Raw genomic sequence first — 27,543 nt, forward strand, 5'->3', positions numbered from 1 at the left:
TCGACACTCAGATGCAACATGAATATCGGAAAGGCATATTCTCATGGGCGCACCATGGACTCCCTCCGCACGGCTGGAGTTGCGTCAGGATACTGAGTCAGGCGGCCCGCGGAGTAGTAAAGACCCGGTCCCCTTCAGCTCAATATTCTGCGTTCTTCCCTGTAGACTGAGTCTTAGGCCCGATTGCTGCTGCGCATCGGCCCACACATGCGGGCCAACGAGGAGAGCCCGAGGAAGGAGTGTGAAGTATCTTCTCTTTGGGCTCAGCCGCACGTTGACATGACATTGCGACACTTTGCAGGTCGACGATAGGGAATGTCGCAGCGCACATAATGGAATGTTCTTTTTGTCACTAGGTAGAGCGCTAGAATGAGAAGAAGGTCTTGGGCAGCTAGCGCCGTGAAAGGTGGCTTCGGTTCGTTCTATGTACCGGTGAGTTTGAGTATGCGGAGAATTCGCCCTGCATTTAGCTCATGCGCCAGCCGCACTAGCACCTCTAGCGCCGTTTGGCCTGGCACTCGCTACCACCTCTTCCACCATTCCCATCTCATGGGGCGATAGACGAAAGATTGCGCAACGTCCATGCGGCAACCCCGAGCACCGTGAGACGATGCAAGATCGCACGTTCGCTCTCTGACCGTCGGTTTAATGCACCCTTCCAGTGTTCCACCAGCGTTGCGACCATGGTAGGCGGGCCTGAGATCTGCAACAAGATCTACAAGATGCGTCGTCCTATGCAGAAGTTCTCATGCGCACACATAGCCACAATCGCGACTCTACATGGTGTGACCTGTTCGGTTGTACTTCTAAAGTGTACGCTTGAATCATGGTTTCCCGCCCACCCTGAATGCCGTTTTCATTGGGTGATGATGGGTTAAATACGCAGCATGTGGGGCCTCAATTTATGCGGCATCACTGCCAGATCAGCTCGGCGGCCGTCACCCTAGGATGCAGAGCTGGATATCCCCGTGTTGGATTGTTTCGAAAGTTGGTCTCGAGCGAGTGCACCTTCTTTGATCGATCTGGCGGCCTTCTCCCGTCACCCGCGACCGTGCTGTTTAGCTTTCGCTTCGCCCGTCTTGAACCAGAACGGCCGACGCAAGAGATGAGTGGCGCGAAGGAATATACTTGAAAACCCCGGGGCACTCCCGATCATTGAGTGGCTGTTTGCTTTTTCCTCTTGTTCACCGATTGTGACTTTTGCGATCCATGCCATTCCGCACCTGAACGACCCCGCTGCAGTGCATCATGGACGCAGGTACACAAGAATGGCCGGACCAACGCTTGAAGATCCTCATCCCGGTTTGGACGTTAACGGTGATTAGTACCGCTTTCTTGGTATGGAGAGTCGTGTACGGACTGCGATCACGCAAGTTCATTGCCTGTGATTACCTGTTGATCATAGCCACTGTGAGTCTTCCCCCAGTCCCGAAGATCGTCCCGACTGTGTGGAATTCGTCGCTGACACGAGTCCACCAGGCTCTCAACATCACAGCGACATCACTGAACCAGGTCGTTGTCAACAATGGTCTCGGGCGCCACATCATGGACCCGACGGTCTTTCCGAATCTCAGGACATACAGCTATCACCTTTGGATCACACAGATCGTCAGTGAGTTTGCAACTTCACGTTACCACCTTTCCATTGCTAACGGATGACTTCAGACATCATTGCCGTTGCCTTTCTCAAATGGTCCATCTGCGCTTGGCTGCTCGTCTTAAACTTCTCCAAATTGTACCAAGTTATCGTTTGGCTCTCGATCTTGATGGTCACCGCCTTCAACTTCCTTGCACCGGTCTTGACGCTATTCGGATGCACACCCCTGGAACGGAACTGGAACTTCGGGTTTACCGGGGAAAGCCATTGCTGGGCAAAGGGCACACTCGCACTATCCTATACCCAGGGTATCAGCAACATCATCACCGACGTGGTGTATATGGCTGCGCCTCTGATCTATCTTTCGCGCGTTCAGTTGAACAGTCGAACTCAACTGGGTATCAGGATCGTTTTCCTGCTGAGTATCCCGTAAGCGAACAAGCTTCACAGTCCCTATGAGTGAGCTACCACTGACGTCTCACAGTGCCACGATATGCTCAATCTTCAAAACTATCGAACTCAAAGCCATCACCAAGACGCAAGATCCTACATGGGACGGCGTGAATCTTACCATCTGGTCCAGCTCCGAACTCTCCATCGGCATCCTCATCGCATCCCTCCCTCCGCTCCGCAAAGCATTCGATCATCTTTTCAAGAAGTTCATGCCCTCGACATTGACGGGCTCGGGCAAAACGCCACACTACGGCTATGGGAACTCTAGCGTCGCACAAGGAAACAGCATTCACATGAAGAACTTCCAAGGCAGCAAAGCCTATCACTCTAGGCTACCTGGCGAGAGCATCCTTGATGGCGACGACGAGAGCGATCGGGCCATCCTTGACGACGACCAAAAAGGGTCTGGTATCATGAAGAGCACAGACGTACAAGTCACTGTGACCAATGATGTCGGAGAGGCGGGGAGTAGTTCCAACTCCAAGAGTGGGGGGAGCCCCAAGATGTATAACCCTGAAATCGACTGGGCAAGTCCACACTTGGAGAATGGGGAAGGACCGCGCCGGTCTCGGTAATGGGAATATTTTTAACGGCCGAAAGTCAGGATTTCGTTTGCATCTTTAGTCTAGGCCAGTAGGAAGGAGGCTGAGCCGCTCGATAGTTGGATACCCAGGTACTTTTTTCTCACATGAAACGACTGTAATATGTATGGCGCAACTGGCTCATGATGACGCAAAGACATTCATTCGTACTAATACCAAGTCTCTTTACCATGTGCCGTCGCTTCTGACGTGATCTAGTCTCCCAATGAATTAATGTCAAATTTAAACCTTGGCTTCGCAAATGGACTTGGGGATGATATGCTATTCGTACCAAGTACCGAAAGGAGATCGCGGTCATTGTGGAGAGATAGTGCCAGAGCCATTCGCATACATTGACATCAATAACTAGCGCCACCATTATGAGGTTTTCATGTTCAAGTAAACATATCGCGGAGATTAAGGCCAGTCGTGCGATACACCGTTCGTGAATTTCCCTTTCGCTTCGATTCGTCATATCGTTGTGGGAAGTGCCGCATACGCCGCCAACTATGCAAATACACTATGTGAGCTGCTAAACCTAGCAAATATGCACCTCAAGCCAACTTGTACCAATGAACCACGTTCGCCTTCATTTCACGCGTAGAACGATGACCGAATTAACGACTTTAGTCCACGGATGTACTTCGGCAAGAATCTCGACACCGATGGATTGGAGTTCTTCTGACAGTTCCATTATCTGTATTTTCATTAATGACTACTGCCTGACATGACTGCACTGGAAGTCGGTGTAAACATACCGGATATAACACACTTCGCATACCCTGCGCGCTCCTTGCCACCACCAATGTACCTGGCACCAGTTTCTTCACCATGCTTTTGAGTATGTTGAGCTTCGTGTACGTATCTGTACCAACCAGCGCAGCAAGGAAGACGACCTGGCACGATTGCCATTCGGAGTTTGACGAAACCTCGGTAATGTCTTCACAAGCGAAACTCATGCGCTTGCCATAGCCTAACCGCTTACATAACGATTCGCTGACTTGAAGCGCGGAGGCATCGCGATCCACGTTATGCACTTGCGCGTTAGGATAGCGGTCCAGGAAACAGAGGGAGGTCAGAGGTAATGGACCGGAGCCGATGAAAGCGATTTTGGACGGTGGGCTGGGGAGGAACGCTTCTATGGTAGAACATTCCAAGCGGGAGAGATCGACGTAATTTTGGTGGTAAGGGAAAGTTGTCAGAATGTCCTCAGGTGTTGTGATTGTACCTAAAGAAAGTTAGACTTGTAGTTCAGTGTGATGCGTGATTGCGCTGCTCTTACCGCTGATGTCGTTGAGCATGCGCTTTGCCCAGAAGTTCTCCAACTCTCCTTCGGCTTCTGAACATAGCGGTCGCAAATTGGAGCAAAGGCTCTCTGTGGCAGGTATACGGAAAAAATACGATGTAAATTCTGCGCTGTAAGGTACGACGCAGAGGTTTACGAGTCGTGTGAGGAGAGAGTTGACTTGCTCCGACGGCGCTAATGACGATAGTTCGTTGAGTACCGTGTATATGTCCCTGATCTCGGAAACTAGCTGATGCGCCGCGGTACTGGTCGCATTCGGTGTGATTGGGGGTGTGACGGTAAGGGACCCGACAGGGGCAGTAGGTTTGGATAGTTCTGCAGTGGGCTTACGTTCGATGGTCGTCATGATGAGGTACGAGTATACGTGTTTTTGTTGTTTCTGTTGTCAGGTAGTACTGCTGTATTTGAGTGTGTGATCAAGATGCAAACTATCAGTTTAGCAAAGTTTTATACGCTACTGCGATTGTCAGCTGCGCCCGGGAGAATCATCAACACGAGCGTGCATGTGTAGACTAGGAAAACTCTTTCTCGCATTTGCCATGTGTCAAACGCATTGAGCGGTAATGGCGTCTGTCTGGTTGGCTGAGTACCCTGATGGTCGTGTGGGATAGTGAGTTGTGCTAGGGATGGCCCGACATACAAGCGGGACCTACGCTCAATGTAGTACAAACGTGTGGGGTTGAATGCATGTTGGGCATAAAGAGTTGAAGGCACACCTATAGACGTGATTCCAATAGCAAGGACACATTATGACCCGCAGCCTCAACCCCTGGCGGCAGTATGCAGATCAATGACCCCTCTCTTGCCGGCAGCCTACCGCTCGAATTTTCTCGAAGACTTTTGATTGACGGCCGCCGGAGCCGTCCAGTCGACTGTGCTGCATCAATGGCTTGCCGAGCTGATGTCAGGCGTTGGCCGGCGGAGGGAGATCTCGCCGCTCAACCTCTCTACCGAACAAGATCTTCATGACCGGGCCGTTAATAGACTCGTTTGCCGCCCACCCACGTCTCTTTCACTGTCACCTTTCTCAATGCTTCTGGGTCCAGCGATTCAAGTTGTTCGTCGAGAACAACCCAGTCAGCATACGCCCCCGCTTCGATGACACCAGCTTTGCCTTCTAAGAAGGCACCATATGCAGCGTTTACCGTAAAACCCTCCAAAGCTTGTTCGAAAGTGAGGCTCTCTTCGGGATACCAGCCAGCCTTGCCACCGCTAGGGTCCAGTCCTGTACGTGGACTTCGTCGCGTGATTGCCGCATACATTCCCTCGAAGATACTCGCGGGTTCGACTGGGAAGTCGCTACCGAGGACTGGACGAAGTGGTAAGAGCGACCGCATTCGGTACGCCTCATCTTTTGTTCGTTGCTGGCCAAGCCTGCTCTCCGCATAACCCATGTCCGAGGTCGCGTGTGTGGGCTGTATTGACGCAATGATACCAAGTTCTGACATCCGGTGCTGGTCATCTGGATGGATGATTTGGGCGTGCTCAATGCGGAAACGACGTTTAGCTTGACAGTCGCGGAGGTTAGCGTGGGGACACAAGCGTTTCAACGCCGCTTCAAACGCGTCAACCGCAAGCCTGTTAGCAAGATCCCCAATAGCATGAATATTAACTTGGTACCCTGCCTTTACGGCCCAATCATATGTCACACGTGACAGCGTAGTCGCGTTGACAAGTAAAGAGCCGGAGGACTCCGGTTTGTCGCTGTACGGCTCGATCATAGCTGAGCCCCAGGAGCCCAAAGCCCCATCTGCACATTGTAAGTCACTTGTTGAGAGTGGGCCGTGTATACAAACCTCCGAAAAGCTTGACGCTCTTCACATGAAACCGGCCATTCGGAGTCGAAACTTTCCTGACCGCCTGGGGACAAAACGTGTTCCGGACGTCGCATTCGATCATCGCATTGACTCTCACAGTCCAGTCCGGGTCGTTCGCGAGCTCTTCGTATAGCTCCAAATCTGCCGGCACTACACCGGCGTCGTGCATCCCAACAATACCATGTTTGTTCAACTCTGCCATCGCAGTCTTAATGAACTCGGTTTTGCGCGCTTTTGTCGGCTTTGGGTAATACTCCAGCACGATATCCATGGCATTGTCGCAGAAGACACCCTTTGCCGGCACTTCGCCTCCGGGAGGTATACTGAATGACGGAAGAAGATCAAGCACCTTTTCAGATACCCCTAAGATGAAATTACTGAGTTAGATTGAACTCATGCTCGATTTCCAGAGCTGACTCACAGATGCAATGAACATCAACCTGCGCGAAGTCAGTATATGTGTCGCTCCCATTTCGCACGGAGAACTAACACGATCAAGCATAACGTAAAGATCCTTGAATCTCTCATCTATCTCCAAATCTGCCTAGATGAAGTGTCAGTATCAGCACGGTCACTTCAGCGCGTCTACGTTCATCAGGTCCAACGTACTGCAGTTGGCCACCTCCCTTCAAAATGAGCTTGGTCCCAACCGACGCCCCGTAGCCACTGCTCACTAGTTCCTTTTTCTGGACGGACTGTCTTATAATCCAACAGTCTCCTCTTGATCTCATCCATTGAATCGGCGCCAAAGAGGCTCACTGAATCTAGAGATTCTCCGAACTGGATCAAGTGACCGTGTCCATCCCAAAAACCAGGATACACGTAACCTGTGCGGGATTCCTTGACCGCATCAGGGGCTGCATTGTCTACAAAGACACTGGAGAATTTGCCGTCGTGGGTGGTAAAGCACTCGGCATGCGGGAACTCCGACGAAAGCGTTCTGACAGACTTGTAGCAGTATGTGGGTACGAAGAGATTTGGAAGCAACGTGGATGGTACGTATTCGCTGATGAAAGCGGGCAGCCCTAGCTGGTAAATTAGAGCAGCCAGAACCACAGGCAGCGATACCGAAAGAAAAGTGGGAAGGGTAGGCATCATGCCCTCTCAATTCACGTGGGCAATGATGGGGGCTGGTGTCACGAAGATCACGGGCAAAGGAAATTTGGCAATCGATAAGCGAGCGCCGATGACGCGACCGAAAAAAAAAACGACATCCTGGCTCGACGCGTTTCGAAACGCAAAGTAGGCCGCGTCATATCGCGTCAGGTCGCGTCGTCTACGAGATGCGCAAATGCTCACCTGGGCAAGAAGACGATAATGCGACTACAGTGAGAAGTCAAGAAAGCAGCTCTGTGGTGGTCACGTGATGTGAACCCTCGCGCCGGCTCAGCTCCCCGCTCCCGAGATCCCAACAAAGCAGCAGAGCTTCCAGAAGAGCCTCTACCCGCGACGCGGAATCATCTTTACTTTGTTGGAGACAGCCCTCGTGCTCGACTGCTCGATCTGAACTGGCTTGCGACTTGAGCATGTCCAATTGGAAAAGGGCGGTGAGCGACCCTAAGCAGGCGTGTTGCATATTTTCCTCACAACTCCTTCATACAACCGGTGTGCATTTACGCATTAGGCCAATGGCCCCTCTTCTGATCGCGGCTCTGGACCCAGCTCCACCCTAGCTCCACCTTGGCATAGATGAAGATTGGATGGGAAACTTGAATGCTGAATTGAAAGGCTGGGCTTCCTGCAGCGCTAGTGTGGGGGCCGGATCCTAACAATCCTACACGACATAAGCAGAACCTTCTGTAAAGTTCGATTTCGAGAACAGCTTTCGCATGTCGGGTCGCACGACTTTGAACACTACAGATGGCAACGACTGAGATTGACGATCTTCGGAAGCAGCTAGAGTCGCTCCAGCGCTCCCATGAGGCGCTGCTGAAAAGCTTATCAGCAACGAACGACACCTTCAAATCATCCGACGCCTCACAACTTCGCCGCACATCCACACGACATGGAGGCGATGCTATCTTCGCCGATACCTCGACGCTTTCTGACGACAGCAGCGATGAAGAAGACGACTACTTTGTCCAGGACGAATTACCGTCCCATTCGTTCGACCATGAACATCTACGTGAGCATCTGAAGACGCATAACTGGACTGAACATGGCAGAGAGATTCTGGCATCGATCATCTCTGATCCCGCGAAGCTTACCAAACAATCTCATCTCTTCCACATGGGGCCCGGGCCAGCAGATGACCGGAGCCATTATTCGCACTTCCAAGTGTACAATGTCGGAACCAACGGTTTGCCTGAGCTGATTGAAGTGACCGGTCCTGAAAATAACATGAGCCGGGCAACTGAGATTTGGCATGCGCTGAGAGACGTTGGCAAGCAGCCGGACCAAACAGTGGTTGGACGTATCACCATAGCGCGAGAACCTTCACCAATCTTGTTTGGTGCACTTCATCTGACGCTGAATGATGCCTTTGACATGGACGAACTATTCCGGCATCTAGTCGAAACAGAAGCTTCATCTGCGCATATGTTCCGAGCCTTCAATCAGAATCCTAAACACCAAAGGACCTTTTTCTTCAACTTCGAATACTATACTATCGTTGGAGATGACTGTCAGCCCATGCAATGGCAGCGTGCGGATAAGATAACGGGTCAATCTGATCATCATATACCACTTTCGCGGTGCAGTGCAGTCGTTGCGCTTGTCCTTTATGACGACAAACCACGCCGCATCCGTAACAGGGGAAGACGTGCGAAGACACAGTTCGGATGGGTGCACGATGTCTGGTCGCCATGGCAAGTCTTGCAGCTGGAGAGTTTCCCGGACTGGAAGTCGACACCAGCTAATGGAACGCCATACACCTTCGAAACTGGCCACAAATATCTTAACGGTGCAGAAGCATTCCTTCATGCTCTACTCACGGAATACCGGGACGCGAGGAAGCGATTCGACGAAATCTACAAGCGGATTACCGACTTAGTCACTCCGCCGCTGGGCTTCCTGTTTAGCGAAGAGTTACGCCGAGCCCGACTGTTCGAGGACAAAGACTTTACCTGGATTCGCAGATACTTCTACGCACATCAAACCTTGGGCAACGTCAACAATAGCATTAAATCCATGATCGACGCTTTTGAGGATTGCTTCACCGACGATATATGGGAAGGCCAGAACAAGACGCTCTGGCCGCTCTTCGAGGAGTCGCCGCGCAACGATCACTGGAAGCGGCGTTTGCGGACGTTGCGGCTTCAATTCGAACGGGAAATGAAAGAGCTTAGGATCATTATCTCGGAAAATAATGAAAGACGGCATGAGATTGAAACATTGCAGGAGCAGTTGTTCTCTGGTACTAGCATCCAAGAGTCCAGGAAGTCTGTTGAGCTAGCAGATGTCACCGTGCACCAAGGGTACAACATCAAGGTCTTGACCATCGTCAATCTCTTCTTCATGGTAAGTGCATATGCCAAATTCTACAAGCTCTCAGAACAGATGACTAACGAATTAATAGCCTCTCACATTCGTAACTTCCGTTTTCGGCATGACAAACATGCCTGAAAGTCCGGCAAACTTCACGCCATTCGCCATCGTCTTGGTGACAATTTGCATACCCTTCTTCAGCATCATCGGCTTCCTCTCGACAAAATATGGCTACAGCATCTGGGCGCAGAAAACGAAGGAATTTTGGCGATGGCTACGACCAAGGACGCAGCCGAAAATTCCGAATGACACAGACTTGGAGCCCCCAAGGCGCGTAGATAGGACCATGTCGACGGAAGAGGGTATGCGGTTACGACTTAGAGGGGCAGAGCATATGCCTATGGGAGTCGGGGTGGGCATGGGAAGGAGGAGATCAAGTCAGAGGCCTGCGCCCTCGCATCCGCATATTCAGCGTATGGTGGAGAGGATGGGTGAGGGAAGGGAAAGCGGGCTGACGCGATTGGGAACTGTTGTGGCTGATGATGAGCACTCAGACCATAGTAAAGAGAAAAATGGTAGTACGGGGAGAGATGCCGTCATCGATATCAAGGAGGGTTAATACAATTCCTTATCAGATAAACTCGCGGCTCCAAGCACACACTACATATCAAAAGCACTCAATCCATCCATATCACTCGGCCCGTTCCATTCTTTGGGTAGACTCCACTCGTTTCCATCTCCCAGTGGCATGAAATCCAGATTGACTCCATCAATCGCACCACCACTAACACCACCACTACCACCTGTACCAAGATCATCAAACGCGCTCAGCTCGGGGAAATGCGCATTAGCAAGTTGCGAAATCGGATCGTGAGGATCAAAGTCTGCGCCCATCCAGGCCCCAGAGTTCCGGTTCATGTGTGAAGAAGAAAGGGTGGTGGAGGGGGTGGACATGTTGTGAGAAAGCTCAGGAGGTTCCGATATGCTGGGCCAGCCGACACTACCGAGTTCCGAACGTGGCGTCACCAATACGTACCCATCGTTGTTTTGAATTGGGTCGTCGAACCGGGGTGGCGGAGGAGCTTTGATGCTGAGCCCATGTCTCCCTTGATCAGATGGCATACTCATTGTGGTACTCATACTCATCGTTCTCGTCTTTCTGTTTCCGCCTGTGCCGGCTCTAGGTCTTCCGCTGCTGGTCTGCCTTTTCTTGGCCCACTGCTGGTTGTCGTTCATGTCGGCGTCCATATCTATTGTGCTGCCTCTTCGCGCGGGTACTGTCGAGGATGCGGGCTTGTACAAGTTGAACGAAGAGTTGGGGGGCTCGGGGCCGCCGCGTAGCTCTACCATCACCGCACGGAGTACGGTAGACATTCGCTCCGCAGGTTGATAGGTAGATGCCATGTCTGAGAGAGCGGCGGACAGACATTCGAGGTACTGCATGTTGTTGGCTCTGGAGGTGGGGTCTTTGATGAACGCCAAAGCTGCTACGAGGGCGGTCGCCGCTGTACCCTACGGAAAATTGTCAGTAAGAGAGACGAAAAGGCTCGGTTACTACATACCGCATGTTGCATGCCTGTTACGAAAATTTGCTTCGTATCGAATCGCTGTCGATGTTGCCAATATATCCTTGCTACGCGAATAGCGTGTTTGGTGCACACTGTCCTACTCAGCGCAGAGAAATGGTCGTCAGGTCCATTTTCGTTGCCTGCTTGGTCTTCATACAATGCGAACGGCCGATGTAGCAAGATCAAGCTAGCGTGGTACTGCTGATGCAACAAGAAGAACGAGAATGGAGCAGTCGCAATGTTGGCTGGTGTCCAGCGCAGTTGCTCGGGTAGTCTAGCGTACCAACTGCTGAACTCGCGGTCCAGCGCTGCCATGCGCATATACTGATTTCGATCTACGGCGGTGTGTGAGTCGGAAGCAGCGTTTTGCGAGCGATGCGGATCCATATTCTCGGTAATCTTTCCTGCGAGCTCCATAAGATCGAGGAGTGCTTCGTAGATCATGGTCTCCATGCTCTTCCCCAGTCCAGCCGGTCGACAGGTGCCAAGGCGCTCAAACTGCTTTGTCAAGTTGTATATTTCAAGATCGGAAGGCTTCATCGAGGTCGGCCGGCCCAAGAAAAGTGCCCAGTATTTGTCGTAGATGACGCATGCCCAAAGAGTCATTTGGCGGATCTCGACCTCGCGTTCTGGAAGACCTGAGAGTCGTGTATCGAGGTGGAGACTATGTAGACGTTAGTATACCACTGAGATATCTTCCAGTAGAACATACCCGATATCGAAAGCAAGTCGCACAGCCATCCCGCCGTACATCCAGCCCAGGTTATCTCTACCGACGCCGCACTCGAGGTCGCCTAGCAGAAGCAATGCAACTACGCTCGGTATTCCACCCGGTCTTTCCAGCTCATGATCCAGCATGTACTTTGCTTCGCGATGTAACGTGCTCTCCATGCCCGGTAATCCAATTCTTCTAATGTCGAGTCTTTCCTTGTTTGCGAAACGGTAACCCATGGCCAGAACACAGACATGTAGGAACCCAGAATAGAACTGTGTATGGCCCATCTCGCGGTCTTCGTTGAAAGCATCTTGGTGCAAAACATGGATGACCGGGTTGTAACATTGCCAGAACAGATCCATGAGATAGTCGTATGTTTCCAGTGGAAGAGAGCGGATGATCTTGTCGGCGCGTCGAGCCTGCTCATTCATCTCTTGTGTTGCGCCGAAGGGGTTGACCGACTCAGAATGTACATGGCAGTTTGTTGTTGGACCGAAGTAGCGGAGGCGGCCGTTCAACTGATCAAAGCTAAGATGGCCTCGAGTAGAGAGGAGACGGTTGACCATACCATCTTTCTTTGGAGGTGGTAGCATAGATGGCGAGCCCGCGCTTTCTGCATCACCGTTTGAGAAACGAGGACTATTCGTGTTCATCTCGTGCTGTTCGAAATCAGGATAGTCATCTTGTGGGCTTTGTTGACTGCCTGGACTGGAATGGTTTTCGTTGTTGTGCGCTTGGGTTTCGCTTGCTTTCTGGGTGGGTGATGTACCTTCTTCGTCGGGTTGAGGGTTATGGCGGGTTTTGGGAGGGTGATTCGCTGGGGGTAGCTCTTCGCCTCGCTCCTTCAGCATTGTTTCTAGTAGTGCTACGCGATCGGTGAGAGAGCACATGTATGCCCTCGAGATAGGTCTGTACAGGTGTCAGCTTGGTATCAGTCAGTAAAGACACATTACATACCGTCGTCGTTCGTCGTCGTTTTTGATGACGCATTCCACCCCTGATCGTTTACACTGTGTACACTCTGTCTCGCCGGGAGGTACTACACACTGCAAAGTCGTCAAAACGTATCGTGGAAGCAGATAGAACAGACATACTCGTATCCGGCGGTCTCGGCACGACGCGCAAGCGACTGACGCCCTGTGTCGAGGTTTTGAAGACTTTCCTTTCGTGGAGCCCTTCTCCGATGTATTCTGCTCCTGCTTGCTGCCGGCTTTCGAGGCCGGTTCCGGTGAGCGCTGTTCGCTCATGTTGTTATCAGGTGCTGCCGATCTTTCGTTGGCCATCGATGGTGCCGCTTTTGGTATGTACGGGGGATGGTGTCTCGCGGACAGACGTCAGCAGGGAATCACACTACTTGTCGCAAAGCGTTGTGGATGTTGCGGGGAGAGGAGTCGCAGACCGGACAGCGAGGACGACTGTCAACCTAAACTCCGAGTTCCACGAGCATGAAGTGACCCAGGCCTAATCTAGCCCTAAACGTTAACCGCTAGATTTTGGAGAGGTTTAGGCCTTCAACTCGTGGAGGTGGGGCCCCGCAGTTTCACTGTACTGGGCATCTCCAAGCTATGCGACCACGTTGGCTTTTGGCAAGCTTCTTCGTAAATCTAGCAACCGAACGACATGTACCTAGTAATGCTGTCGGCTCGACATGCTCGGAACGAGCTGCGTACCGGATCTGACGAATCATGACCCCAGAAGAGCGAGTGCTTGCAGAATCGAGAACACCGTGCTCAAGGCCAAACCTACGGCATGGCTTAATTTCCCTCTCCACACGCTCGTTAACCGGCATTGAGCCGATCTTTGCGGAGAAGCCTACAGTTGACGTAGGAGTGCATTGCGGATCGCTTGGTTGGAGGAACAAGTCACTCTGTCGCTTCGAGGCCATCGTCACATGAACCTATGGCGTCAGTAGTTCGCATCTGAGCTGAGTCTGGGGCTGCTCTGCATTCACCCAAAGCCCAATTGCAGGCCATAGCGCAGTGGGGCGTCGTCCCTATGCGACGGTAGTCGGGAAATCACGATTCGTGTTAGGGCAGAGTGAGTCTTCAATCCGGGGTACATGAGTCGAAAGACGTCGAGATGAGCGGGGTCAAGGCTTGCGATTGGGGTGGCGGAGTCTCGGAGCTTGTAACCATCGTGATGTTTGCTTCTTGGCGGTCGTTTTGGGACTAGGATGCGAGCATCCGAAGCATGCATCCATGGACGCAATCAGACTAGCCATAGTCACTATAGCTCGACACGCACACCAGGTCCTAGCGAACTGCGACAGAAGCCGTGCGCGATTGAGGGGTCTTGACGGCTGTGAGAGCTGCCAGTCACCAATATTAACTTTCTTCCAAACCATTCGGGGTTGCCGAAGTGATGGGCACGCATGCATGCGCGATGCAAATGAACCAAAGAGTAGCAGTCTGTCAAAAAAGAAAAGTAAATTATGAACCCTGACGGGAAACGCCCAGCACGCTCGGATGCCAATGGAAAGAAAACAACCCGAAATCCGGGCCCAGATCCAGTACAAACAAGCGACGGTACGCCTGACCCATCGACAGATGTCAGCTCGGCCGCCTTTAGTCAACGTCCCATTCGTGGTCCCAGTTGCGAATATAGGGGCTCAAGCCATGCATATCCTTCATTGCCGTCGCCTTCACATCGCCGTTGCCTAAGAAAGCGAACCGGTTCTTGTATCTGTATACATAGTCGTAGTCTTCCCAGCGCGGTGTCTTGATGGTTTTGAGGAAGTGTATCGTCTGCATTGAATGAGTCAGTCGCGAACAGCTTTGTGCGGGGTTGATAGGAGATGCGCGCATAAGGTCGGGTATGCGCGACACCACCGTTTATTGGGACAGGGATACATGGAAGGAAGCGCAACATAAAATCTGAAGGGTACTTACGGCACCAGGCCACAGATAGATCCTGTTCTTGATCTGTCCGTTCTTGAACCAACTCCGGCACTCTTCTTGCCACACTGTCGTCTTGTGGAACTCATCAAAATGCGCGTAGATCTCATCTAGGGCGTCCTGCTTCACGCTCATAGCTTTGATGCCTTCGCTCTGCATCTTCTTCATGCACTTGATGCTATACTCTACAGTTGTCTCGATCGATGGTAAGAGCGTGCCGTTACTCCATGTCGCGCCAGGTCCGACAATAGTGTAGAAGTTCGGGAATCGAGGAGCGGATACACCCATGTAGAGGTTCGGGCCGGTGGTCCAGTCTTCTTTGATGGATACGTTGGAGCCGTTGCGAACCGTGAAGGCGGGTTGGAATGCGACCTGGAAGCCAGTGGCGCAGACAATGGCGTCGAGTTTGTGGATCTTACCGTCCTTAGTCTTAATACCTTCCGGAACTACTCGTTCGATGCCGTCGAAGACTGGAGTTACGTTGTCTTGCACTAAAGCCTCCAGGAAGCCGTCTCCGGGCGAGATGCGCCGGCAGCCAACGGACCACTTGGGGATTATGAACTCTTTTAGCTTCTCGTGGCCAGGCCCCATACGGCGGTGCATCTCTTTGGTGATAACATCTTTGAACTGGTTCTGGAGTTCTGAGTTCTGCTGGTACATCCCGAACAAGCTGTTGATCTCTGCTTCGATCTTCTTCCGGAACTCCAAGTGATACTCCGGGTCTTCCTTGAATTTCTTGATGTCGGCTTCGGTGAAAGTGTACTGCCGTTGTCCAGGGTCGACATCTTGCCCCTTCTGGAGGTCGTCGTTCAGTGCGCCGGCGCCGAACGGAGGCGATATCCATGTCGGACTCCGCATGTATACTTCCAACCCCTTGACGACCTTTTGAAGGGATGGTACGATTTGGACGCTGGTCGAACCAACGCCGATGACGGCGGCGTTGATGTTTGTGAAGTCGACGCTGTGATCCCAGCACGCGGAGTGGAGGACGGGACCCTTGAAGTCGTGAAGACCTTCAATGTCTGGCCATTTCCAGTTGTTCAGAATGCCTATTATCTGTTAGGCGTGTAAATATGACGCTGGTCTAACACTCACCTGAACCGTTCACCAAGACGTGCGCCCAATCTTTCCTCATCGAGCCAGTCTTGGGATTCCTGATGGTAAGGCTGTAGCACCCATCCTCATCGTTCCAGTTGGCTTGCTCGATCCTGCTGTTCAACTGCATGTACTTCTTGCTTCCATGTCTCTCGGCGAAGTTCTCGAAATACCCCTGGATCTCCTTCCCTGCTGCGAAGAAAGTCGACCAGTCGGGTTTCGGGTCCCAGGTGAAGTTGTAGTCATGCGATGGAATATCGCATGCGACGCCGGGATAGGTGTTCTCGTACCATGTTCCGCCAAACTGTGCGTTCTTCTCAAACAACGTCAGCTCCCAGGATCCAGGCTCCAGCATCTTCTCCATCTTGTAGGCTAGACACAGCCCTGATGCACCCGCGCCAACACATGCCACTCGCAGCTTGGCTGGCTTGGAATGATATTGATCCAGGGTTCTGTAGGGTCCATCAACATGCGATGGTGGGTAGTCGTAGTTGTGACCGTAGCCGTTGACGTTCAGTCCGTTTGGCATCTCCGAGCCCCCCATCGTGGCGGTTGCTAAGACTGGTAGGTGCTATCCCAAAGGAGAGTGACAGATACGTGATCACAGAGATAAACCGAAAAGCGAGAAGGACAAAGTCGATAGGGTATGCTGAGATGCAGCCTCGAAGACAGTAGATAGAGCTTGAAGATGCTACTCAATCAACATAAAGAAGATAGCGAGGCAGCCCGACCACTGTATCGGGGCGAACCAACATCTCTGGAGTGTTTAACCGCGCCTCGGATGTCTTCACACATCTCACTGTACACCTCCTCGCACGCCGGTTGGTGCATGGCATGCGGCATAGATTAGGCCGGTTTTCGCAGGCGCTGCGACCGGTACGTGAACGCGTCTGGGTTCGCGCACTGTCTTGCTGTATTAGCCAGGCCGAGATGCATGACTACGGTAATGCTTGTGGCGGCATGATGGGTGTCAAGGGTGTGCATCTGCTGAGGGGTTGCGGATGTACTTACGCGGGGCTGTTCAGGTGCGATCCAGCATGAACTCAAAGCTGGCAAGGTCACGCTTGCCTACTTTGGGATGTGTGGGGAAGGCGGGGGTAGTCGGCAAGAGCGACATGTCATGAAAGCTGAGTTTCGTAAAGAACATTGATTCATGCAAAATGCAGTGTACACGCGTGATCTCATGATCAGGCGTCGGGTGTTGTCGTGTTCACGCTCGTCTGGTGTTAATCCCATTGCAGGTACTCTGAAAGCGGATGAGTGCCAGACGCATCATGTTCGGATACGAAATAGCCAAAGATGTGCTGTCGCTGATATTGCGTGCAGAAAATGACTATAGTACAGGGCTGTCTAGAGTCTAGCCTTGCCCATCCTCTCAGCGTCCCTCTTCGCCCATTCTTTGACGACCTTCCTCATGATCTTCCCAGACTGCAACTTCGGCACCTCGTCCACGAACACGATGCCTCCTACAAGCTGCTTGTGTTTTGCGACCTTGATCTTCATGTGCCTGTGGATATCCTCCGCGGTTGTCTTGCCCTTGTGTTCGTCCTTGAGCGTGACGTATGCACGTGGCCATTCCTGCCCATCAAGCGTGATACCAACGGCAGCCGCATCGGCGATTGGGTCGAATTCGAGGAGCACGGCTTCCAGTTCGGCGGGTGCAACTTGTAAAGCGTTGACTTTTATCAGCTCCTGGGTAGTATTAGCACTCGTTCCAATCGTGAGTGTTGAAAGGCAAAAGTGACTAGCCTTCTTTCGATCAACTATCCAGAACCATCCGTTCTTCACGATAGCAACGTCTCCAGACTTGAGCCATCCATCTGGTGAGATAGACTCCTTAGTCGCGTCTGGATTGCGCCAGTAGCCAAGACATATGTTGGGACCACGAACATGAAGTTCGCCTGGCTGTCCTTCGGGGACTTCGTTGCCGTCGTCGTCGAGAAGCATGCATTCGCAGTTGGGGTCTAGCTGGCCTACACTACCGGAGCTGTGGCTGATTAGAAGCGAGCGGTGAGATGGCGAGGACGAACTTACTCATCTACAGTACCTCCTGGCACGTGTATGGCTCCGCAAGTAACCTCCGTCATACCCCAGCCCTGGACGATCTCGCATTGTAGCTTCTTGCTGATCTCATTCTGGAGTTCCTTTGACAGTGGTGCGGCACCGCATAGGATATCAGTTACGCTACTAAGATCGTACTTCGCCGTCTCTGGTCTCTTGCTGAGCATGACCATAATTGGCGGCGCAACCTGCAGATGTGTGACTTTGTGAGTCTGAATCACCCGCAAGAATTCCTCATACTCAAACTTCTTCATGATATAGCAAGGTATCTGCAGCTTCTGTGCCATGGCTATGGTGTAGAGCTGCCCGTAAGCGTGATATAGAGGTAGGAACCCGATCCATGTTTCCTGAGGCCGGGTCTCCGCGTTCCATGGCTTATTGAGATATCTTATGAAGATTGTTTGTTCGAGGTTCGCAATCAGATTGTAGTGGCTTACTTCGACGCCCTTGGGTAGACCGGTGGTACCGGAGGAGTAGTTCACCGTCGCTGTTGTGGTGGTTGCTTCTTGTTCTGAAAGCTTCGGGAAATTGTATGCCTTGCTCTCAGCCGGGGATGGCAACATGTCCCTCCAGTCTTTGCAGCCTTCGACCGGTGCGCAAGGCTCGTCTGAAAAGAGGAAGACGCGGCCTTCTGGAAGACCGGCACCTTTCGCTGCTGCTACGGCTGCTTTGATGAGAGTTGGGTGCGCGAGAATGAACTTTGCCTCCGTATTCGCAACTTGGTGTATCATCTCTGGAAGCTGTCAGTATAATCCCTGCTGTTCTTGCATGATACTTACCAGAGACGGTGTATGCTGGGTTCGCGCCGCTGAAGATCCGCTTCGACCCCACAATTCCAAGGTAGGCTACGGGAGCGAAGATGTGGTTTGGTGTGAAGATCATGACCACCTCGCCTGGTTTACTCCCAATGCGATCCAGACCCAAGGCCAGCCGTTTCGACCATTGCAGCAACGATCGTGGTGTCAAGTGCTGGTCGGTATCTTTGGAGTCTATCCAAATCGGTGTGTCTGAAGGCGCTGCTTCCTGGGGAAACAGATAATCGAGCAGGTTGCATTTTGGAATGTCAAGTACTGGGAATGGCGACGCGAACGGCATTGTGATGGTGGTAGGGGACGAGAATGGCAGGCTCAATCAGGGTAGATGGCGAAGGCGAGACGACGACAATCGCTCTCAAGCCACACAGCGAAGAAGTCAGATGCATTCATGATGAGAGAATGGCTTATAGTGAGGATTAATCATGGGGAGGCGTTGTTGCTGCAGCCGGTAGACGAGGTATCCGCGGGGGTGCACAGACGCGTCCGCTCCTCCCGAGGATATCGAACTCCACACACCGAGCTTCCCAGGCGCGTATGTACCCCAGACAGTTCATCAACATGGCGCATCGCGAGACTGTTCCTCGCTTGCTATCGTACTGTTTCTTCCTTGACATCGGGGATTGACCACCATGTCTGAATTGAGAGACTTCAACCGCATGTTCAGCCTCGACGGCAAGGTCGCGCTCGTCACTGGAGGTAAGCAACATTAATGCAACCAACATGAACGCGTTTTAATTCGTCTCACTAGGCTCGAGAGGCCTCGGCCTTCATACTGCGACCGCTTTTCTCCTCGCCGGTGCGAAGAAAGTCTTCATCTCCGCGCGTAAGAACGAAGGAGAGCAAGGCATCGACCAAGCGGTCGAGAAGCTCAACAAGCTGCCTGTATCTGGTACAGCGGTCGGCGTCGCTGCCAATGTCGCGGACACAGAAGATATCGAGAGGCTAGTCAGAAAGGTCCAAGAGACAGATGACAAGCTGGATATCCTCGTGTGCAACGCGGGAGCCACATGGGGAGGGCCGTTCGATCCGACACCAGACTGGTCGAGCAAGAAAGTGCTCGACCTCAATGTTCGCGGTGTCTTCAACCTGGCACGACTGTGAGTATCGACCAGTAACAACATATGTGCTGCTCCTAACGCCAACAGCTTCGCACCCCTGCTCGAACGCGCTGGTACCCGTCAATCGCCCTCCCGCGTCATCATCGTCTCTTCCACAGCCGGCACGACCGTTCCCCACGTCGGTGAGCACGGCACTATCATGTACAGCATCTCCAAAGCTGCAGCCCACCACCTTTCAAGGCAGCTCGCTGTCGAACTCGGGCCCAGGAATATCACAACCAACACCGTTGCACCGGGCTTCTTCCCCTCGAAACTCGCAAACGGGCTGATCGAGATGCTGGGCGGGCAGCAAGAGCTGGAGGATAACAATCCGCGAAAGCGGCTGGGCGAGCCAGAGGACATCGCTGGCGTCATGGTATTCCTGTGTAGCCCAGCAGGAGCATACATTAATGGGGAAGACATTGCTGTGGATGGTGGTATGAGACTTGCATCAGGACGCCATTCTAAGCTCTAGAAGTGTATGGAATTCGTTCGACATTTGCTGTGTATCTACGTACATTTAAGCCCCGTTCGTACCGTCTTTCTTGCCTCCTTCAAATCTACTTAACTGCTTCGCCATGCTAGTGTGCGCCATCATCGCCCGCATGTTATCATCGCAAAACTCCGGTCCTGCATTGAAGTAGAAGTTGTTGCCGTTCACCTCCACCGTCAATCCCCAATGCTCATCCGCAGTCTTCTTCACACCTTTCGCGTCCACGATCTCGCCTCCGTCCACTAGTTTCACCACAGTATCGACCACCGTCTCCATGGGTGTGAAGTACTCCAGAGGGAAAGACTTCCATTCTTCCTGGCTCAAAAGACCAGTGTTGACGGTTCCTGGACACGTAGTAAATGTGCGTATCCCTTCGTGGTGGTATGCGACAGTGATGGCGCGATTGAATTGTATAACGGCGGCTTTGCCTCCACTGTAGATTGGGCAGAACTCTGATGGGTATAGTCCGCCACAAGACGCTGTCATGACCAACACGGGATCCAAGCTTCCATGCTTTGCCATGGCCTTGCGGAAGTAATGTAAAGCCAGGTATGATGTGTCGATCACCGCCTTCAAGTTGATGTCTACGCTTAGCTGATTTGGTGGTGGAGGAGGTGGACCATCTAGGTCATGTTTCGCATAGAAGTTGTCGCGCTCCACAATACCAGCGTTCGCGTATACAAAGTCTAACCTTTGAGATGGGCTGTAGCTGGCTTCGAACGCGGAGACAAGCGAAGAGTAATCAGTGACATTTGTCTGGTGGAACTGGGTATTCTTCAGCTTGCTAGCTGCTTGTTTGCCGGCTTCGGCGTTCATGTCCAGGAGATGGAGTTCCCAGTCTTCGTCAGTCCGATTCGAGAGAGCTGTTGCAACAGCTAGGCCCATGCCTGATGCTCCGCCGGTGATCAAAGCGACCTTCTTCGACATCTTGGGAAAAGCGTTCGTGATCAAGACCCCCTTTGGAAGTATTGCGTATATGGGACAATTAGGAGCTGGATATCAGGTCGACAAATTAAATTGCAATAGTAGTTGATATGTCAATTGCACTGTTGTATAATATAGGCTATCGGTGTGATACTGTCCATCTAGGTGAGTAGCTCAAGCAGCCGCCTTACGAAAACGCAGAGACGTCCCGTGTGTGCCTTCTCCGCATTTACTAGGAAAGCATCTTCCGAGTTGGCAGCTTGTAGTGATGGTTAATTGGCAATCCCTTGAAATATCTCTAAGCATAGCCGTCATGCTTCCTCACGTCGCGGTTTGCTTCAGCGGTGACCATTTCCACTCTTACGTCAAAAGCCGATCCCACCTGCAATATGGATCACGCTCGTAGGCATCGTCGCGAACTCTAACTTTACAGCATCTGGCATGACTCTCGTTCAACCTGCGCGCGTGATAGACATGATTCAAAGTTGTCGTACGCAGCTTCGCCATGGCCGTCACACAGCATGACGCGGGGCGATGCGGGGAAAGTGGAGACGCTGACTCGACGCGTGCACGCGCCGAAGACACGGAAAACAAACCGCGAGCGCCATCGCCATCATCCGGACAAACGGTCTTGCGACACCACGTCGTCGCCAAGCTAACTTCTCCTCATGCAGTGCTACCCATGGCTGCAATGCGTTCGCGCAGCCGACAGCAACCGCCACCAGGCTGCAGACCTCCGGAGTTGACACTTACCACTTTAGTTAAGAGGTGAGATTACTTAGCCAGCGCTTCATACGCGTGCGCCGTCTCTCGAGTACAAGTTTAATATACCCTTCTTGGACCCTACATTTCGTGCTTTCTTACGATATTCTTCCTCATATTTCGCCCATAATGACACTACAATACTCTGCCAAGAACCTACCAAAGCAAATCTTCATCAACAATGAGTATGTTGACTCAAAGTCGCCGAAGAAGCTCACCTTACACAACCCGAAGAACGGCGAGCTGCTTGCAGATGATGTGCCCTTAGCAGGTGAACAAGATGTCGACGCTGCAGTTGATGCGGCGGACAAGGCGTTCCCAGCGTGGAAGAAGATGAGCGCGAATCAGCGCCGAGGTATCTTGAACAAGTTTGCAGATCTCATCGAGCAGAACGCAGAGGGTATCGCACAGTTATCGAGGATCTCATTAGGTGCGCCAGCAGCCTTCGGTGCTTTCGAGATCGGTCTTTGCGCAGAGGTGCGTGCAGCTTCCAGAGGATCAAGTATGTCTACTAATGCCACTCCAGGTTTTCAGATACAACGCTGGCTTCATCGACAAGTTCGGCGGCGAGTCTTGGCCCCAGGAGGACGGCTTCCTCAAGATCGTCCGCAACGAGCCTCTCGGTGTCACCGCAGGCATTGTACCTTGGAACGGTCCCATCGGCACCATTGGACTCAAGGCAGCCCCAGCACTCGCCACAGGAAACTGCTTTATTCTCAAGCCCTCTGAAAAGACACCCTTCTCGTCGCTGGCTCTCGGTACGCTCATCAAAGAAGCCGGTTTCCCACCTGGTGTCTTCCAAATCCTCTCTGGAGATGGAAGCACTGGTGCTTTGATCGCGAGCCACATGCGCATCCGTAAGGTCAGCTTCACAGGATCTATCGCAACTGGAAAGAAGATCCAAGAGATGGCCGCAAAGTCGAACCTCAAGCGTGTCACTCTCGAGCTAGGAGGAAAGTCACCCGCCGTCGTATTTGACGACTGCAACCTCGACAACGCGGTGACCTGGACCGCCAACGCCATCACTGCCAACACAGGCCAAGTCTGCTTCGCCGCCAGCCGCGTCTACGTACAAGAAGGCATCTACGAAGCCTTCATCGAGAAGTACAAGCAAGCGATGAAAGACAAGACAAAGGAGATTGGCGACCCAGACGAGACATCGACAAACATCGGGCCTTTGGTCGACGAAGCCCAGTTCAAGCGCGTACAAGGCTTCATCGAGCGCGGCCAACAAGGTGGAGGCACCCTCGCAGTCGGCGGCAAGCGCATTGGCACATCAGGCTACTACCTCGAGCCCACCGTCTTCACAGACGTTGATCCCACTTCTGAGATTCACTGCGAAGAGATCTTCGGTCCCGTCTCCGTCGTCAAGTCCTTCAAGACAGAGGAAGAGATTATGCAGTTGGCGAACAACACAAACTTTGGCCTTATGGCTGGTGTGTTTACCCAGGATATCAACAAGGCGTTGCGCGTAGCAAGTGACTTTGACTCAGGCATGGTTGGTGTCAACTGTGTGAGTCTGATGTTCACCATGACACCGTTTGGTGGAAGCAAGGAGAGTGGATTAGGCAGGGAGTGTGGCGTCCATGCGCTGAGGGCGTTTACGGAACCGAAGACGATTATGATAAACATGAACTATTGAGCTGTCAGTTAGCTGTTTGGGTAAGACTTCAATAGGTATTCTAGTTTTCATTGCTGTCTCTTCATCAGAGCGCTGGATATAGTAGTGCAGTCTATAGAAATGCCTCTAAAAATCCTCCTTCTTTGCACACTATTGTGCGGCACGATTGCATGGCACGTCACGTCTCATAGCTACGGGATAATCTTGGCCTTCCTCATCCTGTCAAAGACAGTTCCCCAAGTCTGCTTCGGATCCCTCTCCTCGGTGAATCCTGTTGAGTACATCTTGGTCATATCGAATTGACGATCAAAGTCGAACTTGGTCATGAGCATCGATTCGGCAATCTGAAGTCCACGACCACCGTCCACATGGCCATGTTGCAGCCCATACTTCTTCTCCATTGCCAGCCATGTCTCCATGTTGTCGTTGATGAACTTGCGCACATCAATGGGAGTGGCACCAGGCCCAGTGGCCTTGAGGCCAAAGTAGGAACACAGAATAGGCCATTTCTTCTCCCAGTTTGAAGGTGTCTTGGAGTCGGCGACGTTGTAGGCCTCTCCCTTCTTGGTGTTGGGGCAGAGTGTGAGGTGGATGGTCTGGCGCGCAATCATGTCGCTGCTGCTATCGTTGCTCAGCGCTTTCCAGACTCCTTGGTTGCCAGGGAATGGGCATTCAGCACCCTCGCCATGGATCTCCTTGTAGAGGCTCAGATAGATACCCAAGGATGTACCCAGCGAGTAGAAGTTCTGATTGGGCACGTAGCCAATGATGAGATCGGGACGAGTCTCGATCCAGCTCCATTTCTTGTCTTTGGCGTAATTGGCGATCCAGTCGTTCTGTGCGTGGTAGAACAGCATCTCGGCGTACGGGCTGGGTATGCGGGGGTAGGATTCTTTGAGCGGCGGTGGAGGGAGTTTGGGCCCGGTGGTGCCCGGAGGAGCGACTTCATCGAACCACGGAAGTGCAGCGAGGAGATGGCAGCCATCTAATGTATATTAGTCTTGAGTGTCCAACACCTTCACAAGAATGGGATAGGACTTACAGATCTTCGAGCCGATTTGCAACACAACGTATTCCAAGTTCGGGCACAGCTTATCCATAGCTGTCACTGCCTTGGAAAACATTTCCACAGCCTCGTCCAACTCCTTTTGAACATCCATGCCCGCCTTGTACGCAAAGTAGTATACGTGCGTCACCTCCCCGACGTCCGGTATCTTCTCTACTAGCTCCTTGTTGAGACTCTCTTGGCTATGCGCGAGTAGGTCAATGCCAGAGACCAGGTTTAGGCGCGGGTCCTCTGGCCATTGCGTCTGGTTTGGGGCGAGGGGGCGATTGTTGAGTCCATGAACCCGCTTCCATATGTTCTTCTCGGGATAGTCGGAGAGGATCTCGTTGACGAAGGACCATCCTGCATGATCATTATCAGTATGAAGCTCATCTATAGTCTTTTGAGGGGTTTACTGACCGGTCACGCCGGATGCGCCAAACACGACAGCTGACTTTGACATTCTTCAAGACGTGCTAAGGATGAGCTTTGAGAAGAGTGAGACCTCAAGGATAATGAAGCTTATAAGCAGGGCGAAGCGATAAGGCACCGGCACGGCGTGTGCCAAAAACTAGCCCTTGCAGAGACTACATGTTGTCTCTTTGCATGGGCGACCAGTATGGAAGGTGGGGTTGCGATTGGGATTGCGATAGTGGAGACATGAAGTCTAGATGGGTTCTCTCCTACGGGAGTTTTCCCATACTGCCCATGGGGTGTACTAAACGTTAGTAGTACGGACACTTGTGCGTAAGCTACCTACCGCGCGCATAACTTCAAACAGCCGCTCTACACTCTACAGATCGTCAGCGCTCTTCTGAAGATCCCGCGTCGCATCACGAGGAATTCAGAAGGAGGCCCGGTCGCCTCGGCGGGCCATCCGGTACCCATGAGTTGTGGGGTTGCCGCGAGGAGCGCCCGAGAATATAGCCGTTTTCGAGTCATCCCAACCTCTTTTGGACGCGTCGCCGATTCAGGGTATGCAAAATCCTAGATTGAGGGGCCCGTTGAGTGTATGCGACATGTGCGCGGCGCGTCGACGTCTGATGAGGAGCTCATAGGACAATGTCGTGGTGGAGGAAGGAACGATGAGGAGACGTGCTAAAACAATTTCCCAGGGTCCATGACGTCGGCGACGCGCCGGGCGAGAAGGTAAGCGTCCCCCTGACACATCTTGCGCAGCCAACACAACACGACCGCATCATCGATATGTCCAACGCTATGCAAAAGATGGTATGAGGAGAGCCAGATTATCAATTAAGCTACAGCATTCTAGGTGCTCAGTGGAACTCGTTCTTGTCCGCGTACACGTCGTTCTCGAGAAAGACCTCCACCTTGTCCGTCATCTTCGGTGTCAAATCCTCGCAATAGAAGATGCAGAGCAATCCTACGATACCAAAACTCAGACTACTGAGTGCCACGATCTTTAGCGCGTGCGCATAGCTCCATTGGAACGCCAAAGAAGCCGCGCCTAGTGCCTCTGGACTTGTACCTGGCACTTCGGCGATGGCGGCTGCGCCTAGGGGCAAAGCGGCAAGTAAAGCTTGCGCGTTCTCCAACGACATACCCGCCTTCACAGCAGCAGCGGGAACCGTCGCAGCAGCACGAGTGGTCTGGGTGTTGGTGAGGATAGTGGTATAGATGGCTTGAGCCAGCGACCCTCCTGCGTAACGAGCCATACCCGCCAAACCACCCGAGAAACCGAGATCTTGTTGTGGCACGCCAAGTTGCGTGAACGCGATGGACTCGTACTGTGCCCATCCGAAGAAAGAGGCGTTGATGCAGCAAAACGCGATCATCAAGTTCTGGTTGAACGGGGTGACAAGGCCCATCAATGCACCGAAAAGCACCATGCCAGTCCAGGTACCGATCAATGTCCATTTCCAGTGTCCGATCACGTTGCCGAAAGCCATGAGGCATAGTGATCCGAAAACAAGGCCTACGTTCGGCGGCAGTGTGAGCAGCAGTTCGGTACTCCGCGAGACGTTCGGGCCCAGGTAGAAGACATTAACCATTGTCGGCCAGATGATGTTGACTGAGTAGTAGAACATGGTGACGATGAACGCTACGATGAACGGCGCTGTGAATTCTCTTCCTTTGTGGCTCCGGAATAGGTGTGGCGGGCAGAGTTTGAAGCGGGTGTTCGAGAGCGTCTCCCAGACTCCGAATGCAGCGATTAGGATGAACCCGACTACCATCGGTGCAATGACGGTCAAGTCTGAGCTTGGCTTGTATGTGGTGTTGATGATACCAACAAGCGCAAGGCAGATGCCTGGCACAATGAGTGCAGTGCCCACATAGTCGAGGCCGCGGACTGCCTCGGACCATGGGACGCCCTTGGGGTGCTTCGGTGGCTTGTAGAGCAAGAAAAGAGATATGAAGGATATGGATTGAGCAATCAGACCAGCCCAGTATACCCACTGCCACGCATTGACGTCGATGGCGTACTGTGAACGAATGTCAGCTAGTTCGCTCAGCAGGTCGAAGCACTGCACTCACTCTTCCAACAATAGGACCAATTATGACAATAAGGAAGACGAAACCATCCGAAAGACAGATACCAATGTGCCGGAACTTGTTCGGTAGAAGTTCTGTAACAGTCAGACCCACTGGCATGTCAAACACGACGCAGCTCACTCACCAGGAATGCTGCACATGGCCATCTGCGCGAATCCGGCTCCAAATCCGGTTATAGCCAGTCCAGCTGTGAAGTGGTCTGCTCCTTTCGCTGTCGCGGTCACGATGAAACCGACGCAACAACACGCATTACCAAACAACAAGAACCACCTCCTTCCAAAGAGATCGGAGTTTGCGCCCGCAAGAAGGAAGCCAATCGCGTTGGCTGTTGTGTAAGCGGGTATGAACCACGCGCTCGCTGTCGGAGCACCAAATTGAGTGGCAAGCCGAGCCATCATCGCTGAGGTAGTAGGTACAGGCCAAAAAGAAAGACCGAAAGTCGAAGACAGGATGAAGATGACGAGCCATGTCTTTGGTGTTATAGTGGTTGTATCTGGGGTGACGAATGTTCGTGGTGGTGTCGCTGCAACGGTTTCGATTTGCTCAATGTCTCTCTTCTCGTCCGATGGCCGACGCAGGCCGCTCTCGTGGACGGCAGTTACTGCCATGGTGGTTTGGTGAAAGGAAAGTCGCCTGATGCAGGTGCGACTTTGTGTAACTGGGGTGAGGGATCGTCGTAGAGAGCCCACTTATGGCTCGCATATATCCTTCGCTGGGTCTTGTAGACATGCACAGGTCACATCCCATCAAGCCACTGGT

At 52.4% G+C, this 27,543-nt stretch overlaps 12 protein-coding genes across 12 annotated transcripts; 4 read left to right on the plus strand and 8 right to left on the minus strand.

The window, feature by feature from the left end:
- Positions 1-1,248: 1,248 nt before the first annotated feature.
- Positions 1,249-2,625, plus strand: J4E90_005700 (uncharacterized protein; the record flags this gene model as incomplete). Its single annotated transcript, XM_051435253.1, has 4 exons — positions 1,249-1,410; positions 1,480-1,612; positions 1,666-2,026; positions 2,082-2,625. 4 exons carry the CDS (start codon positions 1,249-1,251, stop codon positions 2,623-2,625), a joined length of 1,200 nt encoding a protein of 399 aa, XP_051291277.1.
- Positions 2,626-3,346: 721 nt separating this feature from the next.
- Positions 3,347-4,283, minus strand: J4E90_005701 (uncharacterized protein; the record flags this gene model as incomplete). The annotated part of the gene is made up of 4 exons (XM_051435254.1): positions 3,347-3,362; positions 3,413-3,455; positions 3,503-3,859; positions 3,914-4,283. 4 exons carry the CDS (start codon positions 4,281-4,283, stop codon positions 3,347-3,349), a joined length of 786 nt encoding a protein of 261 aa, XP_051291278.1.
- Positions 4,284-5,701: 1,418 nt separating this feature from the next.
- On the minus strand, positions 5,702-6,849 carry J4E90_005702 (uncharacterized protein; the record flags this gene model as incomplete). Its single annotated transcript, XM_051435255.1, has 2 exons — positions 5,702-6,063; positions 6,429-6,849. 2 exons carry the CDS (start codon positions 6,847-6,849, stop codon positions 5,702-5,704), a joined length of 783 nt encoding a protein of 260 aa, XP_051291279.1.
- A 765-nt stretch (positions 6,850-7,614) lies between these two features.
- On the plus strand, positions 7,615-9,799 carry J4E90_005703 (uncharacterized protein; the record flags this gene model as incomplete). The annotated part of the gene is made up of 2 exons (XM_051435256.1): positions 7,615-9,213; positions 9,272-9,799. The coding sequence occupies 2 exons, from the start codon at positions 7,615-7,617 to the stop codon at positions 9,797-9,799; spliced, it is 2,127 nt and encodes a 708-aa protein (XP_051291280.1).
- Positions 9,800-9,840: 41 nt separating this feature from the next.
- Positions 9,841-12,746, minus strand: J4E90_005704 (uncharacterized protein; the record flags this gene model as incomplete). The annotated part of the gene is made up of 5 exons (XM_051435257.1): positions 9,841-10,692; positions 10,743-11,412; positions 11,461-12,372; positions 12,421-12,509; positions 12,558-12,746. The coding sequence occupies 5 exons, from the start codon at positions 12,744-12,746 to the stop codon at positions 9,841-9,843; spliced, it is 2,712 nt and encodes a 903-aa protein (XP_051291281.1).
- A 1,281-nt stretch (positions 12,747-14,027) lies between these two features.
- Positions 14,028-15,996, minus strand: J4E90_005705 (uncharacterized protein; the record flags this gene model as incomplete). The annotated part of the gene is made up of 3 exons (XM_051435258.1): positions 14,028-14,207; positions 14,352-15,406; positions 15,453-15,996. 3 exons carry the CDS (start codon positions 15,994-15,996, stop codon positions 14,028-14,030), a joined length of 1,779 nt encoding a protein of 592 aa, XP_051291282.1.
- An 806-nt stretch (positions 15,997-16,802) lies between these two features.
- Positions 16,803-18,608, minus strand: J4E90_005706 (uncharacterized protein; the record flags this gene model as incomplete). The annotated part of the gene is made up of 4 exons (XM_051435259.1): positions 16,803-17,144; positions 17,202-17,439; positions 17,487-18,246; positions 18,293-18,608. The coding sequence occupies 4 exons, from the start codon at positions 18,606-18,608 to the stop codon at positions 16,803-16,805; spliced, it is 1,656 nt and encodes a 551-aa protein (XP_051291283.1).
- Positions 18,609-18,957: 349 nt separating this feature from the next.
- J4E90_005707 (uncharacterized protein) lies at positions 18,958-19,900 on the plus strand (the record flags this gene model as incomplete). Its single annotated transcript, XM_051435260.1, has 3 exons — positions 18,958-19,024; positions 19,077-19,425; positions 19,474-19,900. The coding sequence occupies 3 exons, from the start codon at positions 18,958-18,960 to the stop codon at positions 19,898-19,900; spliced, it is 843 nt and encodes a 280-aa protein (XP_051291284.1).
- A 45-nt stretch (positions 19,901-19,945) lies between these two features.
- J4E90_005708 (uncharacterized protein) lies at positions 19,946-20,845 on the minus strand (the record flags this gene model as incomplete). The annotated part of the gene is made up of 1 exon (XM_051435261.1): positions 19,946-20,845. The coding sequence occupies one exon, from the start codon at positions 20,843-20,845 to the stop codon at positions 19,946-19,948; it is 900 nt and encodes a 299-aa protein (XP_051291285.1).
- An 888-nt stretch (positions 20,846-21,733) lies between these two features.
- On the plus strand, positions 21,734-23,246 carry J4E90_005709 (uncharacterized protein; the record flags this gene model as incomplete). The annotated part of the gene is made up of 2 exons (XM_051435262.1): positions 21,734-22,081; positions 22,131-23,246. 2 exons carry the CDS (start codon positions 21,734-21,736, stop codon positions 23,244-23,246), a joined length of 1,464 nt encoding a protein of 487 aa, XP_051291286.1.
- A 170-nt stretch (positions 23,247-23,416) lies between these two features.
- J4E90_005710 (uncharacterized protein) lies at positions 23,417-24,733 on the minus strand (the record flags this gene model as incomplete). Its single annotated transcript, XM_051435263.1, has 3 exons — positions 23,417-24,210; positions 24,268-24,633; positions 24,691-24,733. The coding sequence occupies 3 exons, from the start codon at positions 24,731-24,733 to the stop codon at positions 23,417-23,419; spliced, it is 1,203 nt and encodes a 400-aa protein (XP_051291287.1).
- An 814-nt stretch (positions 24,734-25,547) lies between these two features.
- J4E90_005711 (uncharacterized protein) lies at positions 25,548-27,392 on the minus strand (the record flags this gene model as incomplete). Its single annotated transcript, XM_051435264.1, has 3 exons — positions 25,548-26,714; positions 26,767-26,858; positions 26,909-27,392. The coding sequence occupies 3 exons, from the start codon at positions 27,390-27,392 to the stop codon at positions 25,548-25,550; spliced, it is 1,743 nt and encodes a 580-aa protein (XP_051291288.1).
- Positions 27,393-27,543: the final 151 nt, after the last annotated feature.

The sequence above is a fragment of the Alternaria incomplexa genome, assembly GCF_024043165.1.
Source record: "Alternaria incomplexa strain BMP 0042 chromosome Unknown scaffold_7, whole genome shotgun sequence".
Lineage (NCBI taxonomy): Eukaryota > Fungi > Ascomycota > Dothideomycetes > Pleosporales > Pleosporaceae > Alternaria > Alternaria incomplexa.